Genomic DNA, 17387 nt, shown 5'->3' with positions numbered 1-17387 from the left:
ATGTTAGAGCAGCAACAAGATAAGTGACAAGGACACACCTGTAACTGCTGGTATCTTGAACACAGTTTGACACCACACCAAGAGCCTTCTATTGGGAAATACTTCTGAAGCTGGAAGTATTCATTCTTTAGAAATAAATGAGTTTATATGAATTCAATTTTTTGCTTCATATCTGAAAATGTTCCTAAGTTTGAGCTATGTCTGGCAATACCAACAGCACCTACACCAAGGAGGGCTGGCAGGTATTTATTTGCATTACAATCTAGTCACCTGCTTTAGAAACTTTGAGAGAAGCTTTTACCTTCCTTATTTACCACAAATTCTGGCGACACAGAATTTTTCTCCTTTCCCCTGGCCATGAATTGTATGTGGTGAGCTACTGTGCAGGTGACAACACTTCAGACCACTCAGCCCCTACTATTCTCATACCCAACAGCAGCACTTGGTTTATGATAAAGCCAAACATGAGGTTTGAAAAGATAACAGCAGTTCAGATGATGATGCTTGGTGCATAGAAAGTTCCTAGAAAAGAAACTTTCTAAGAACAAAAGTACTTCCTCCCCTAGTCAGAAAATTACAGAGCATCATAGAACAGGAGGTCAAACCACATTTACATTACTAATTATAGAGGGAAGAGACAGAGATGGTTTCAATAGGAAGGCAGGCACTGCTCTTATAAACTCTCCGTGCTTGATTAATCATCCTCTCCTTGGAATGGAAATTTAATTTTACAGACTGGAATCCAATATGTTCTCTGCAACAAGGGACAGCTCTTAGTACTTATTTTAGAAATTTTTTTCATCAATACCTGCCAGAAACATAAAATACAGCTTAAGTGGCACAGATGAGTGCCTTGTGAAGTCCTCATTATCTACTGCTCCGATGTAAACATTTCCTTAAGTACTGAAGCCAACTGCTTTTTAAAAGTTAAGACAGCTTAAAAAGTAATAAAATACACCACAGATGACATTAACACATTCATAATTCTGGAAGAATGCTAACTTACAGTAAGAGAGCTTCTATATCTAATCCTTGGCATATATGAAAATAAGCACTTTAAAGAAGTGCACAGTTCCAGCAAGGGTAGCCAAGACATGACTGTATTCTAAGCTCTGAAACTTGATAACTAAAATCTACCTAACGAGAGAACATTTCTACCTTATGCACAGCAACATTTCAAAAGCACATGATAATTCAAAAAAGCATCATGTAAATACAGAGAAAAAACCAACCTGATAGCAGCACTTGCAGAACCTGATACTGATTTTTCTGTCTTGCTAAGCATTCTGCTCTCTTTAAGGGATGATGTCCGCTTTTTCAATTTTAAAGAACAGTAATCTTGTAAATGGCTAAGCTTAATCCCCAAACACTGCAAATGGGGGACTTGCTAGCCTTTAAAATATCTGTGCCATAAAGCAGTGTGACAACTACTAGGTAGGATAGCCAATCAACTCAGGAATCATAGGAGTTTATTTCACTCATGACAAAGCAGTTGATGCAATACTGTGTGACTGTCTGATGCATGTACAAGTGATAACAAGTAAATTTTTAAAATATATTGAATTAACGTAAGTTTTTCCTCTGACACATTTCTGAAAGCTCTTTTGCTGTTTAATCATTGTACCCTCTATGTTGTAACATTTTCTCTTAATTAACATGCAATTTGTCTTTATTTTGTTCTCATCTATCACTGTTTTACATAAAAATTGGTGTGTATGTTCCAAATCTTATTTCTTGAAACAGCTCTGTGAAATTTTACAAGTATTACCTCAAATACATCAAACTCTGACCAGTTTAAATTTGTAAACAGACTGTAGCCTAGGATACTATGATCACAATTCACAGTACAAAAAGCTGTGTGGTTTAAGATGTTGATCTTAAGGAAGGTAGTTGAGGTAGTTTCCTTGAAGTCCAGATAGGCATCTCCCCTTTATCTAGTCTGGCCTTCTTGCCTGAAGTTCCTGAGCAACCCAGGGTGCTCTTCATGCTCAACAACTTGAGCAGGTGCTAGAATCAACAGGGGAGCAGGGAAGGAGGGGCAGAGAGCTCCTCCAGGTTTGTGTGTATTCAGAATGGAATGGGAAATGAGACAGAGTCAAACATGACAGACTGCAGCAGCATTCAGGCACTACTCTGGGACATAAAACAAATTTCAGTAACTGCTTGCTGCTCATCAGCAACTGACTACTTCCTCCTCAAAGGAGCCACTTCACATCATGCAAGTCTCCTCTTCTGCTTCACAGCAGAGTAAGGCAGTTCAGTTTCAACTGTCCTCAAGTGGTTAAGCAAAGTGGAAACCACCGCATTACACAGAAGTGGGTGAATACCAACAATTGTTTCCATATCCCGGCCGAGTGGTCAGTTTGACCTGATGTAACACAGACTGTGCTCATGGCACTGGCACCAACTGCAGCAGAGTTCTGCTCGTGCACAAGCCCATAGAACAGCCACCTGCACATGCCAAACAGACCCTCACCTTCATGCCACGTTCCTGGCAAGTTGCCACTACAGATCACAATTACATGTAAGTACTACAAAAGGGAGAATATTCAAACTCACAGTAAACTGGTCAATCACTTAATGCAGAGACACTGATCCCAGGAATAAATGACACTGTTGAACTAACTCTGAGTATTGGCAAAAAAGTGTCAACAGAGCTCCAGGGGCTGGGGAAAACCCTTCCTACAGTAACGCCTCCCAAAAGACCTAGCTCCAGGGATTTCAGAATTCTCACTAGTCTCTAAAGAGAATCTTGAGACATCATCAGACACTCAGCCACAGGCTTGAAAACACTATTTGCTCATTATTACCTGCAACTACACTAAGCAGTTTGGAGCAGACCAGGGCAGCACCTTTGAAGAATTAGGCAGACTTACTGCTTTAGTCTGATTTTAGGAACAGTTTCTGTGCATTAATGAGATTCTTTTACAAAGAAACTAAACTGTAAGATATGCTGCAACTATGCACCAAATACATTTCAAACACTAATAGCAGTATATTAGTCTGAACTGATCACTCGTCCTTTGAACAACCACATACGTGGCAGGGATTCTTAGTCCTAAAGGTCAGAGCAAGTGTGGTCCAGCAAATCCCTAAGCCACATGCATGCACCTCAGCACCAACTGTGCATTACCCTATTGCAACACAATACCTGCTCATGCATCTACAGCCAGTGTCTTCCTCTTTGGAACTGCCCTCTGAGCAGAACAAAATACAGGAGCTGAGCTCAAAAGTCATCCCTGCAGCAGGTTACTGCAAGCTGCTGATTTGGGACTGAAGCAGCTGATGCCCATTGTCAGGGCACAGAAGTGGATCCTCACAGCTACACTTGCTAAAGCGCCACATTAAAAAAAAAAAATCAAAGCTACCCAAGGAAAGTTTTCCTGCATGAAGCATGGCATTTTGCACATAGTTTACGATTAAGTCACAATGAAGGTCAAGATGGGCAGTTCAAGCAACTTAACTGGTAAAGCGCATATTGAAAGCAGGCATTTCAAAATACTTTTCCCCTGCTTTTTTCATTATTTTTATTTTTTGAGGTAAGGAGGGTAGGGGAGGAGTTTGGGGTTTATTGTTGTTTTTCTTTTTTTTTTGGAAACCAATGAGCAGCCTCCCGTCATCAAGCTTTTTAAAATGCAGGAGAAACAAACAGAATTTTATGTTACATAAATGCCAACATACTGTGTAAGCAGACTGTAATTTTGTTGACTACAGTCTGTGTAATAATTCAATAATTCACTATCATTTTATACTTGATGAGTAATTATGTGTTCTGGATCTATGCATTTTTTCATAGAAGTCAGATTATGTGTGCTTGAAAGACCTCAGTCTGAAATGAAGTACAGTCTTGCTTGATATTTGTGTGAACTAGCATATTGCTTATATCTACAAAAATAATACAGATTCTTTATTTTCATCCCCTTTCCCATGTTTTTCTCTTAGTCACTATTGGCAAGAACCTGTAGTTGCATTTCTCTTCCTGACCATAGAGGATTCAAGTACAGCAAAGGACACTGTACATGAACCTTTTCTACACTGCTAAGGAGAAACATGTCATCAAATTCATGTTTTCTTGTAGTGCCAATCCAGCCTGAGAGTTCTGATGAATGACAGCACTTCTCTGTCCAATGATCACATATTACCTGGGCCATGAAGAGAATGGGGAACAGCAATCACTTGTCAACAGAGAAAATCAAATTTTGAATAGGTGGTAAATAGAAAAACATCCCAAATTTTATTCTGAAATAACACATATTGCAGGACTGTTTTGACTATATGTTAGCCTCTCAAGGTAATAGGTGCTTTTTAATCTAGAGTCTGGGTGCTAGAATGTTTTACATATTTATTGTTCCTTAACTTCATCAGCAGCCTTTCTTTACCCTTTCCAGCAGTATTTGTTGCAGGGATACTCACTTTAAACATATAATGCACATGGATCTGCTGACACTGTTCAGTGAAACATAAAACCACTCAATACCTAACAAAGGCTGCATCATTTCCTGTAGGACTGCAAGGAATTTTAGATATAGATGGGCCTTCCAAATAAAGGCAAAATGGCACATCTTAGAAAGGGTAACCAGAACAACCCTCTCAAGGAGTGATCAACATTGGAAGTGACCATTAAAATGAGGGCTTGCTTGAAAAGGTCCTGAGAATCAAGTTATCTCTACTGTATTATAACCAAAATGAGGTAGAGTAGGTCACTTCTAGCATCAAAGCATTTCAGGATGTACCCTTTGGGATTTCCTTGTTTTAACCTCCAGCCTGAGGCTTTGCCTCACACAATTTGCATTCAGAACAGACACCATTACAAGATTCTTTACAATTACTACATAAAAGGAAGGAAAAATGCAACAAGAAGTTCCAGTTTAAGCATACCCACTAAATACACTGACCAATGCAAACACATGCAACCTACATTTGTGAGTTACACTGTCAGTCTATTTACTCTTCTGCACCAATGAAATAGCCTCCTAAAATGTAGAGGTGTTCAGCCACAAGAGTGTCATTGCCAAAACTTTACAATATTAACATCCTAAATCACTGTTTTCAAATATTTCATATTTGGCCCATTGTTACAAATTAACTTGAGGATCAGATAAACACAAAAAAGCAAATGTCACCTAGTTCCAAAAAAGATGTTTCATGTGGAAATCAACTTATTCACCATGGTGAAAGGCTAACAATTTACATTACAGATTTATTCAAAGCAATACTTCAGTTAAAACAAACCACCAACAAAAAAACCCCACAACAGTCTAAACTTTTTGTGCTAGGAGAGAAGTCAGACAAGCAGGACATTATTACACCAGTACTTAAAAGTCTCTACTGAAAGAAGCCAAGTATTTAGAGTTCCAGAAAGCTGCAGAGATCACTGCAATTTACACCAAAATTTACTTTTAACTGGCTTTGTTATGATATGTGATCTAAAATCATGAAGCCCTACTCTTTCAATGCAATAAACCAGTAACTTAATTCTACAGTAAACTGCTCTGCATCCCTCAGTGCCTAGGCTGAAGGTGGTGAGTGAATACCTGCTGGGCTCTGAGCAGCAGAAGGAGTGGATGTCGAGCTTGCAGTCACTGAATCACAGCGCCCTGTACTGCCACTGCCACTGGAAGGGGATGGTGACGAGAGTGGGGATGGATTGTGCTGATTTATGCACTGGGCTACAGCAAAGCCTGCAAAACAGGACAGTGAAGTTTACACGTTAAATTTACTAGTTAAACACTTATCTTGAAAGAGTTAAACTGTTGAGCAAATTGGGAAAAGGTAAAAAGCAAATCCTATATCAAGGCGGTGCCAACCTCAGGCAGTGACCCAGAGAATTTGCCCTCTCCCACCTTCATCCTGAAAACCAGAAAATCTGAATGTGCCTTACTGAAAACAGGCTACAAGTGCTGATCAATGAATAAGGAAGTAGAGTTAAGGGATTCAAAGCATTTTAAAACTGAGAGATTGCACAAACAGTCAAAACATATCAAAACTCTTCAATTTTTGATACAGTCAATATATTCTCAGGTCGCAGCCCTTAACAGGAGATGGAAAATAATTAAGTCAAAAGTGAACAAAACCCCCTCCTGGATAGAAGACCTACATTTTTTTACTAGACATAATTTCAGAATATTTTACTTAATCACATCTAATGCTGGCATTGAATTTCATCCAGCCTCTCACAAATGGAACCTTTTCCAGTCTAAAGACTGGAAATGTCTATATAGTGTCTGACAGCACTTCTTAGATGAGCCATCTTCTGGCTTCTAGTGTAATACTTCTTCAAACTCTTTGCAGTCTAGCATCCTTTTCTTTCCTAACCACCTTGCATTCATTCCTTTCTCCTATAACTACATACCTATAGTCACCTCTTCAGGTTTTGATAGCAAGCAGCTTTTCAGAAATTGATGGAATTCTTACAGCAAAAGAAGTGTCTTCACCATGGGCTGCAGGTCAGGATTCTGCTTCTACAGCTCTCCTCCCTCTCCTATGGGAATGTACTAATGGAGAAGTTTTTTTGGCAGTCCTGTGAATTACTGAAAGTAGCCACAATGTGAACTATAAATACCTAACAAAACTCTACTTGCTGCCTTCACTGCACAGTCAACACTGAAAAGGGAAAGTATCTGACAATCAGGTAAGACTGAAAATGCACCACAGTTTTTTTTTATCCTTTTACACAGGAATCTCCCACAGCACTGGATGGATGATTCACTCAGAGAATCTCCAAATGGGGAATATGCTGGTGCCATACAGGGAGCAGCCACTCGAAACTCAGTTTAAATGGACATGTTACAAGAAGCTCTGAAAGCTTTAAAACATAGATACGGCAATTCAGGAAAATGCTGTTAGCAGCAACACACCAAGAGGTTGTGCCACAAGTGAAAACACAGTGAAGAAAGCACAGAGGAAAGCTAACAAACACCAGTCCTGTTAATGATCTGACTTTTTCTGCAGTCCCACCTCCTACCTTCTACCTCCCACACTTACCCAAGAACTAGACTCAAAACCACCTGCAGAAACACAGTGCTATCTGAATTTCTGTAGCACTGCAGTATAGTTTTAGATAGGTATCTAAATGTCACTTTTACCAAGTTAAATTACAATTCATTATGTTCAAGATGAACACCACTTGAAAGAACTAAATCACCACCAAGGCAGGAGACATCTCTTTCAGTGAAAAACAAAATAGGTGAGGAGCTAATTATCCCATAAATGTAAATAAATCCATGTATTTTTTTCAGAAACCAAACTGATTGATCTTCTACAATCATTTAGGTAAACTGAGGTTACATACAGTGACGCCTGGCAGTCTGCAAAAAGTTAACCACAAACTGAACCATCTCAAACGTGAAAGACTTCCACATGTATCACAGGCCCTGAGTGCTATAGTTTTTAATCAGAGAAAATGTACATTAGATTTTCATACACACTTCATAGTCTGAAATACCAGTCAGGATGGGGGAACAAGGAATAACCAGTGGACCTGTGACCAGAGAAGTGAGGCAAAGCCATTGTTAATGTGAATGAAATTAAGAGCAGTTCCTAAAGCCAGTGCTGTAGAAGAGCTTACATCAAGATACTTAGCTTCCCTTACAGTGCTGGTAAAAGCTGTACCCATCCAGAGTATTCTATATCTATATCTATCCACAAACAGTTTGCACTTCAGGGGAGAAGAAATCTTCCACCCTCACAGAAGAAAACATTAAACAAGGTCTCCCATGACTGTCATAGGGAAAGCTGGCCTGATTTAGCAGGATTGTCAGCCCAAAGCTTCTGCAGAAAAGCATTCATGGATTCATGTCCTTATATGGGAGCATTTCCTTCAAAACGACCTCAATGTATTTTCTCTCCCAAAACAACAGCAAAGGAAGGATTTTAAGTGTGTTAACGGAAATTAATTTAGGTAGTAGGAAAAGGTAAGCCTAAATTATTCAAAATACTGTAATTGGGAAACTACTGACCAAGAAAAGAATATTCTAATCAGGAATTTCCTTCAGGAAGTACTTGCAAAGAAAAGGTGAGCAGAATTAATCACACCTACAGGAAGCAAAATGACAGTTACAAGGTTTGTCTGATGATGACAAATATTAGTTCATACTACACAAAGGGTTCTAAAGCTATGTGTGATTTTTTCCTTCACACTTTAAAATGAACATAACTATAGCTTTCTTGCCATGCTAACGTTAACAAGAAGTTTTTTCCTATTTTTTCCCTCAAAATCCTACCGTCATCTACTAAGATATTAAAAATAGATAAAATATTAAGAGAAATCTATTGATTACTTTTGCTCTTCAAAATAAATTTACTCAGTAGGTAAGCAACCACACTTGTTAAAATATTTAGATGTACCTTTTGCTGGAAATCGTTAACATTTCCCTTAAGACACACTGAGCATATAAATCTCAGAATAGAGCTGATACTTGAAACTAATTCTTGAGTTTGCTTGAAGAGGAAGTCATTACTTATTTACTTTCAATAGAAGACCTTTGTTCATAGGGCCCCTATCAAATCTGCTGGTTTCTCTGAAAACAGTATGATTCTTTATTTTCACAGAGTGCTTCAGAAGTACAATATGTTCATACATAACTAATACATAAGATGGTGAACAGTCTAGCCAGCTACACTACCCCTAAAATCCTCTAACATTCTAGCAAAGGCCAGTAACTTAAAATAGACTTTGGAGTATATTCATAGCCATGACTTCATGATGATAAAATTGATGGAGTGAGGGATTTTGCTTACGTTGTTCCCTGCTGAGAACTGCCCAGTCCAGCAGGAGATGATTTCAGCATGTCCCTGCACTTTCCTTTGTGTTCAGGGGATGCTCTGAAGCATCGTCTGTGACATTCTCATCACCCTTCACGTGTCTTGCACAAAATCCAGTTTTAAGTTGTAACAATCCTCACCCAATTCCCCCCAGACACCAAGATTTTAACTTTGGACTGTGGAACAATGAAGGGAAGTGAAGCCCAGTTTGACAATAAGGGAACACAGAAGGTAACTGCAGGCTCTCTAGTGACATATGCAGGGCTTTATGTAGGCACTATGAGAGAAACTGAACCGGACAACTGCAATGAGTGTTCTTGAAAACTGACAGTAGGAATTAGGGAACTGATTCAAGAGCTTCATTGAAGTTCTGCACAGACTTAAATCTGCAGGAGGAATGAAAACATTTATATGGTTGTTAATTTCTTAAAAATCATGCTGGATGTACAGCACTGACAGCCAACATGGTCCTACCAAAAGTAGTAATCAGTCTTCTAAAAATGTTGCTAGAAAAACACAGCTCTCCTTTTAAATCTACAAAGCACATCATCACCACGGGAAAGCATAATTTGTTTCTTAAAAGTACAACCAATTTAAGTGACTGTGTAAGCTTTGCAGAACTCAAACACCAGTTGGTGTTGTAGCAGTAAGTAATGAATACATGAAGCCAGTAATTTAACTGCAACTTATTCAGTAATTTTTTCAAAGCTACAAAATTCTCCTCTTGACGTAAAAACCACTGCAAGCCTGATTAAGAGATAAACACAAAGAGATTCCTAGGAATGAGAAAACCTTATTAATTCCTCAGCAAAGATAAGAGAACAAACCCACATTTGACACTTGCTTTGTAATCAGATGAAATACAGGATATTAATCTATTTATTATATTACTATCTGTCATAAAATGCATTTCAAAGACGTTGCACTTGAAATAACTTCAAGTTCTGCGCCTCATTTCTCATACTTTGTATCAAATAAAAGCTTCGAAATACTTTTCCCTCTGGATCTGCAAGTGAAATCTAAATCTCCTGGATTCAAATAAAGTATGTGGTTACTTGAACAAACTATTATGCTACATCATGCCTAATATCCCCCTTTAAATTAGCAGATAAAGTCATTTGTCAGGAACAAAAGTTCACTCTCCTTAGAGAAAGCTGAAACAGTAACACTGGCATCTTTCCAACCACACCTTTTCTGTGGAAGTCATGTCAAATAAGGAAAACACTCCCCTCACACAACATACACTTGTCTTTGAAACACCTGACCGACAATATCCATGGTTTTATAATTTCTGTTGCCCAGTCAGGACTCAGGCAACTGAGCTCAAATTTAGTCCTAAAGCAGTAAAACATCTGCATTCTAAGTAATCTGAATTCTGAATCACATTTAAAGATAAATGCTGAGTTCTGTGAAATGACTGGCAGCAAGTAGTAATGAGATCTTTTGTATAATACAGCACAGTTAAGTACTTTCAAGCAGTATGAGATTTCTCTTTAAAATTACTCAACCCAAAAGGAAAAATGTCATCATCTGGAAAAGAATTTCTGCAGAAAAGTCAATTTGTGAAACACACAATAAGGAGACAAAAAAGCAAAGAGCTCATTGATTTAGAATAATTCCTTTATTCCCAGTTCCAAGCTAATGTTTTAGGAGTAGCCTTGGCCCTTTTTTGTCTTGCTCAGTTGAGGGAAACGAGGCAGTGCACAGCATCCCGGCTGTTTTCACAATCCAGCAGGAAAATATTCATAACCAAATTAAAGGAGGAAATATGCACAACTGACATGTGTTGCATAAATACTGAGTATGTAAAGCATGATTTAAACTAACTGGATTTGTAAGGAAGGCAAGGTGTTAAGACATTTGGGAAAACTGCCATGGAAGTACTGCTCACGACATACCCAGAATACACACCCAGGTTTACTTGTTTCTCTCAAGAGTAAATTTTTCCATCAGCCTAATCCTGGAGTTGTGTGCTCAGGAACACATCACAATAAGCTTTCCATTGCTTGTACAAATTACAGTACAGTTTCTGCAGATAGAAATCACAAAGCAAAAACTGCTTATAAATGAATGCCAATCTTACCTGGGACTTTGTCAACGGAGGCAAAGACAGAGCGCTGCACTGTGGGGTCACTGCTCCCACGCCGGGATTGGTCATAGAATCTAAATGGGAGGTGCTGGGCTGCAGCTCCAGAGCTGTGTCCAAAACCCATAACTTCAGTCGAAGGCTGAACAGGAAGATCCAGGAGAGCTATGTTTAATCACAATTGATAGTTTTTGTTACTCAAATACATAAAAGGAAGACGAGGTGACAAGAAAATTGATAGTTTGCTCAGGATCTTAAGATTAAACCAGATTTTAACATGACTTGCGTCCATTTGCCTCTTAATTATGGTTACAAATGTTGAGAAACTAAAGAGTCAAGGCTTCTGGAAACCTTTTCTACATTGTACCACATTCACACTAGGAAAACCTCAAAATACAGTGGAAAAAAGAAAAAAAACCCCAGGATTACAGGAAGTCCTTTGCACAGTTATTAACAATAAAAACCTCAATTTGTTTTCCCCTGCACAAATAAAGTAATTCATTAGTTACAACTGAACACTGCAGAAAGCCACTTAAAGAGACAATCTGCTTTAAAATGGCAAATAAATGTCTTTGGATTACATTCAACCTAAAATTTTAAATATCAAGTAGATTGTAATTCCCTCAAACCTGCTTTAGTTTTTTTTATATGAAACAAGCCATAAAAGTGTGACATATCCACTTTATAAACTCGAAGTTAAATACAAAACTAGATTTATTCCTTGGAAATATTCCTCAGCCCTTGTTGAGAGCTTTCCGTGGCTCACCACTCCTCATTGTGCCTCAGGGCTTATATTACAGTGACTTGCAGTGACAGCCAAGTCTTGTCTCCCAGAATCCTCTCAGGACAGCCATTCACCTGCTATCCTCTGCATCTTGGTGCGCCGAGCCTGGATCCGGCCTTTGGCCAGGCGCTGCTTGGCAATGATGCAGCGAATGTGATCCGCAAAAATAAACGTGGCCTGCAGGATGGGGAAGGGCTTCGAATGAGGGCTCGAGGCGGGCTTGTGAATTATTATGTTCAGGGCTCTGCTGTCATCCTCGACTCCAGTCACCTGCATATCCTAAAGAGAAGCAGAAGGCAAATAGTTAAAGAAAAAGTAAGCTTTTCTAAACTATAGGTTAAATATTAACATTGAAAGAAAATCCTGTGAATGTTCCATTAAAGCTCTTACAAAGACAGTTTACATGGTAAAAAGCCCAACAAAATAAAAGCAAACCACACTCCACAAGTTGTATGACTTGGATTTACCTCTTTACAAATCAGTATTCATAGAGATTGAGCTATATTTGAGCATAGCAAATTTTCAGGAAATACAAACAGCAATGGTTAAGGCAATAATGAGACAAATGAGGAAAAACTTCCTTAGATAAGCACAGATCATTTCAAAATTACCACCTGTCACCTTCTCTACCTGTGTAGGAAAATCAGAACTCTAAGTGAGTTCAATAATGTACTGCTTGAGTAAAGTGTTTGGAACACAGTCCTAACTGGATGTGACTTCAGTGTTCAAATGAGCACAGCCCAACGTATGCTAAGGAAGTTACCCGAGCTGCAGTTGTGTCTCTGGCTATCTACGTAAACCTCTTCAGAAAATCAGAAATGTTTTAAAAGGCAGGAAGCAGAAAAACGCTCAGTGACCAAAGAAATAAGGAAGCATGGTACACAGTTTATATATTTACACTAATATTAACTAAACATTACTATTTATCCAACATAAAATGTATATTTTCAGCTCAGAAAAGGTGGCCCCCCAAACTACAACTTCCCTTACCTGCAGAAGGCCTGCAAACTTAACTACTCCCCATCCAAGTCTGGCAATATCTGGTTCAACCAAACTCATCTGGTAAATGTCCACAGCCAGGAATCTTTGAACTTGACCCCCATCCTTTGTTATGACTGTACAAGCAATCAGATCGCTGTTATCTAAAGGAAGGAAAGAAGGAAGGGAAAAGGTTACATAACACTGAAGATGAGGATTCTTGGGTGTGGGTATTTCACATAACAGAAAATGTTAACATATAAAAATGTAATAACCTTGACAACACATGGTTAAAGCTCCTGTTCACATTTTTAACCGGTATTTTAATTTCCCTATAATAGCTACATAGAAAGGGCAAGAGAGATTTTAACAACAGTGGTTCAGACATCTTACAGGTTAAATATAAGATAAGTACTATACGTACCTTGCTTTCTCTTACCACCTCCATTACCTTTCAGAAAAAAGCTCCCTTCATCTCCTGGGTGAAATTGCAACAGTGCAGATTTCTCCCACAAAGTGCAAGACCCAAGTCTTGTTAACAACCACAGCCAGACCCAACACCTCTGCAGGTCATTAATTCTACCTTGTTACAAACTTTGGCTCCTGACACAAGCTACTTTTGTACCGATCCAAAACCAATGCTGGCTCTTGGACACCCTTCAATTTCAAGATTAGATGGACTCTCCAGGTAAATTGAAGCAGCATTTTGACAATCTTTGTTAAATGAGGCTATATTTTTTTTCCATTATCCCTATATTTCATTCACTTATATAGGACAGACTCTCTTAACTCCAGAAACCCCTTCAACAAACCCCAAAATACATTCTCCAGTATTTTCTCACTGCCCTATTCCAGTTCAAACCTATTATTCATTAAAAGGGACTAAATCACCCTCTTTAAACCAGCTGAAATCTACCAAGCAGCCCTTAAGCTGGCATTGCCAACTGCTAGCAGAGCTCTGCTAACTCAGTAGTAAGAGTTGCTTTTTCCTTTGCCTCATACTGATACTTTCATTCATACTCTTGATACACACAGGTCTTTTCCTCTCTCTCATCTAGTACAACTTAGAGCAAGTAAAATACTCTGGAGGCTAGCTATATAAAACAGTAGAACTTATTTACTTATCTAAATAAGCATTTAACACCATTTTCACACTAGAAACATTTGCAGGACAAGCTACAAGTAGAAGTGTACAGCTCTTCACAGTGGCAGGTCATGCAACTATAGGCAACAGCCATAAACTGTGGTCAGGAGGTGGAAGAAATTCTTTTGTGCAGCAGGCTACCCAGAGATACTGTGGAATTTACATCACTGAAGTTTTTCAAGCTTCAAAATTCAAACCAACTTCCTCTTCCCCTGCAAAAAAACCCCTGCAACACAAGTGAGAGGTCCTTTCCAACTAACATTTCTATGAATCTACCAATTACCCTTTACCAGCAGGATCCATTCAAAATTGATGGGATGGTAGGAAATGAAGGTCTGAAATACAGAATCCTAAAACAATTAAGAGGATAATTAATACTAACTAGTGTGAATCTACTGTGAGCTTTTGAAATTTGAGAAAACGAGTTTAATCAATAAACACAATACATAAAGGACATGATTCAGTTAACGTGAGGATTGATTGCTATTACCTTCTCCTAGCCCTGGAAGGTTCAAAAAATCCATACAGGATTGGCAAATATTACCATAAATTCTGTGGAGGATTTATTCCTGTTTAGAGATGGAGCTGAGATACCAGGCAGAACTGGGTATCTTATTTTGGTGTGCTTTATTCTTGCCTCTTTTATTCTTCAACCAAATTCGTCCATCAACATTATTTATTTCAGCTGACTTGAAATCCTGGAGCAGTCCTACTCTTCTCAAGACATGAAGTGCTTGGATTAGGACTCTTCCCAAACATGGTATGTCAGGCTGATGAATTTTGAGCCTGTTGGGAGAATCTCAACAAATAGGCCAAAACACCAGAGTTGTGGAGTTCTCAAATACTAGTTTTTGACCAGTACTTAGTGCAACAGCAAGCAGGTTAAAATACTTGCTGCACAAATTCAACTCCCAACTACAAAATGCAGTACTTCAAGAATTCTAAAGGGCAAAATGCTTTCCAGAACAGAAAGTTTTTGTTTTAGACTTGACAATACCTTGAAGTAAAGCATTACTGTCAAAGTATTTTAAAGAACAGAAAGGAAAGTTACTCATTTACTAGGTAACTGTTACAGGAATCCTTTGAGTCTATGCGACTGAATGTGGTCCATTTAACATGACTGTTTCTAGTTCACAGCTGCTGAAGAGTCATAAACTGTCATCCTTGATGACAAAAACAGAAGAGAAAGTGTGGTTAAACACATTCTCAGTGAACTGATCTAAGAATACTTACAGCTATGCTATGAAACAGCTAGAGATACCCCACACATTCAGACAAAAATATCAAGCCCAGTAAACTTCAGAAATTTGAACTACTATTCAGATTTGGTCTGGGGATTACAGTGAACCACAGGCTGAATGGCGTCCTGGTGTGACACTGCCACAAACAACTGGAGTGTCTCTTCTGTGATTAACAGTAATGGCTAATTTCTCCTCATGCAAAATGAAGTTTGTAACCAGTTTGGACACTACATCTCCATTACATGGATCCAAGATTTCTGAGGACTTTCTCCAAGAAAAATCCAAGTTTTAGGAAATACAGCCAAGGAAGTAGAGTTCTTAGACCTCAGCTGCTTGCAGTGCTGAAGATGTAAATTAAGTGAAAATAGTTACCTGTGTTTATGAAAAGATTGTATTATAAGAAATCTTTATGAATGTAACAGCTACTTAAGATGGTCTAAATGCACCTAATCTGCTTTGGGGCTTGATCTTTAATGATTTTATAGTTTACAGTCCTCCCAATTCCAGAAATCATCTGCAGACATTAAAAGCTCTTACAGAAAACTTTTAGCCCTTTGTACACACAGCTGGCAGCCCGAGACAAGCATTAGGCCAGAGACAGTGAAAGCAGCACCGCCCACTTCACAGGAAGAACTCTTCCCAACAGCAGGCAGCGGATGATATTCCACTTTACCAAGAAAAAGGCCAGTCATGAATGAACCTTGTTCCCATGAAGTACATTTAGCTCAAGTTAGAGGATGTGTCCCTGGTCATACACCTGCACCACATTTTGGGTTACTCTCTTTGTCACAAACGTGACAACAAGTTGTCCTGGGAACCTTTTTCTAGCTGACCCCAGTTTGAGCAGTGGGGTTAGACTAGATGATCTGCTGAAGCTCCTTCCAACCTCAATTATTCTATCATAAACTTTTTTCAAATCTTTTTAAAAAAATGTTGACTGTGATGGCCTTTTAAAGCCTGTACACTTGGCTGACAGAGTGAGCAAAGAAACTTAACCATGTCGTTACTTTTTTCTGTTTCAGCAAAGAAATAACAGCTTTAAATATTTCCTCATTTATCTCTTAGCTATGGCATTTAAAACATGGCCACTAACAGAATCCCGTTACCATCTGAAACCAAACACTGAGGCTGTGAATTTGAGCTGCCAGCTTCACACAGTGAGCTGCTAAGTAAGAGTGAAAACACCTCCAGCCTCACAGGCAGTGTAAGGCAGACAGCTATCACACAATATGTAATTGCGTCAATATTATTTACAGCAGAAAAACACTGCAAAGTTACAGCAGTTGTAATTCTGGAGACAGCATATCCAGCAGTATGGAATGAACCTTCTGTGGAATTACCTGACTCTCTATTCACACCTTCATATATATTGTGACAACCCTGCAACTACACCTAAAGGTTTGCATTCAACCTACGTGCATCAAAATAGTAAAAATGCTTCTTTACAAGAAATTTGAATCTTCCCTCATCAAGCTCACATAGAACACCATGACTGCATTCAGGCAAAAGGAAAAAATAAGCCATTTTGATAGTTTTGTGGGATTCTTCCAAATCAAAACGGTAGCTGAAGCTTTTACTGGGTCATGTTAACCTCTACTCCCCTCTTGACAATATTTGTATACAAACCAGCATAAACACTGAAGGCATCGTAATGTTCCCAAGAATTTTAAAAGCCTTGTACTAACAGAGATTGAGGAAAATTTGTTAAATCAGCAACATCTCCAAAGTGGTAACTAAAGAGGCACACAAATGTAATATTTCGGGTCAGGCTTTGCCCACTGCAAAGTCTCCTCCCAAGGTATGGCACCTATGCAATGATGTGCATCCTGCGTGCTTTATGCCAAAATGCTGACATTCTCCTCTCTCTCTTGTTTGGGCGAAGACCCAAACTAGAAAATACATTTTTATGCTACAACAGACAGTAGAACTTCAACGCCACGCTACTTCAATTCAGGTATTTAAGTAAGAGCAGTAACAAGCAGTTTAAGAGAAAAAAAAAAAAATTCAGTAATTTTTTCATGTCAGACTATTTAGGAAATTGAGTGACTACTTACTCAAATCCAGAACATCATCTGCCTTTATCAGATCTCCCTCCCTCGTGAGTGGTAGCTGAGTTTCCAGCTCACCTTGCAAGTGCAGTGACAGTGAACGGAGCATAAAGAAAACTCTGATTGCCTGGAGAAATTAAAGAAAAGAATATTAGAATATTTTTACACCCAATACTACATACTTCACCAGGATCTTACAAGCATATACTGGCTTTTACAATCCCAAGTTTGCTGTCCTACGGTAAATCTTTCAAATACATTTAAAATTGAAAATAAATTTTTAATACATTTTAAATTAAAAAAAGTAGAATGTAATTTCCAACCTAGTTAAAAAAAAGACACG

At 38.6% G+C, this 17387-nt stretch overlaps 1 protein-coding gene across 10 annotated transcripts in view; it reads right to left on the bottom strand.

Annotated features, from left to right (window-relative positions):
- The window catches only part of CLEC16A (C-type lectin domain containing 16A), a 71359-nt gene that overhangs the window by 19490 nt on the left and 34482 nt on the right, over positions 1-17387 (bottom strand). For 8 of the 10 annotated variants that reach the window (XR_009208336.1, XR_009208338.1, XR_009208337.1 and 5 more), the window contains 5 exons: positions 17051-17171; positions 12624-12775; positions 11708-11912; positions 10847-11014; positions 5535-5681 (listed from right to left, as the gene is read on the bottom strand). Coding sequence is in view for 7 of the 10 variants with exons in the window: in XM_058422569.1 (XP_058278552.1) it covers positions 5535-5681; positions 10847-11014; positions 11708-11912; positions 12624-12775; positions 17051-17171 (793 nt within the window). In the remaining 3 variants the exon portion in view is untranslated. Of the gene's footprint in view, positions 1-5534; positions 5682-10846; positions 11015-11707; positions 11913-12623; positions 12776-17050; positions 17172-17387 lie in introns of those variants that run through there. The other 2 variants (XM_058422564.1, XM_058422568.1) reach the window with 2 other exon arrangements.

This window comes from Hirundo rustica, chromosome 15, assembly GCF_015227805.2.
Source record: "Hirundo rustica isolate bHirRus1 chromosome 15, bHirRus1.pri.v3, whole genome shotgun sequence".
In the NCBI taxonomy this organism is placed as follows: domain Eukaryota; kingdom Metazoa; phylum Chordata; class Aves; order Passeriformes; family Hirundinidae; genus Hirundo; species Hirundo rustica.
Note: the sequence above shows the minus strand (reverse complement) of the source record. Positions and strands in the feature narration are given on the sequence as shown.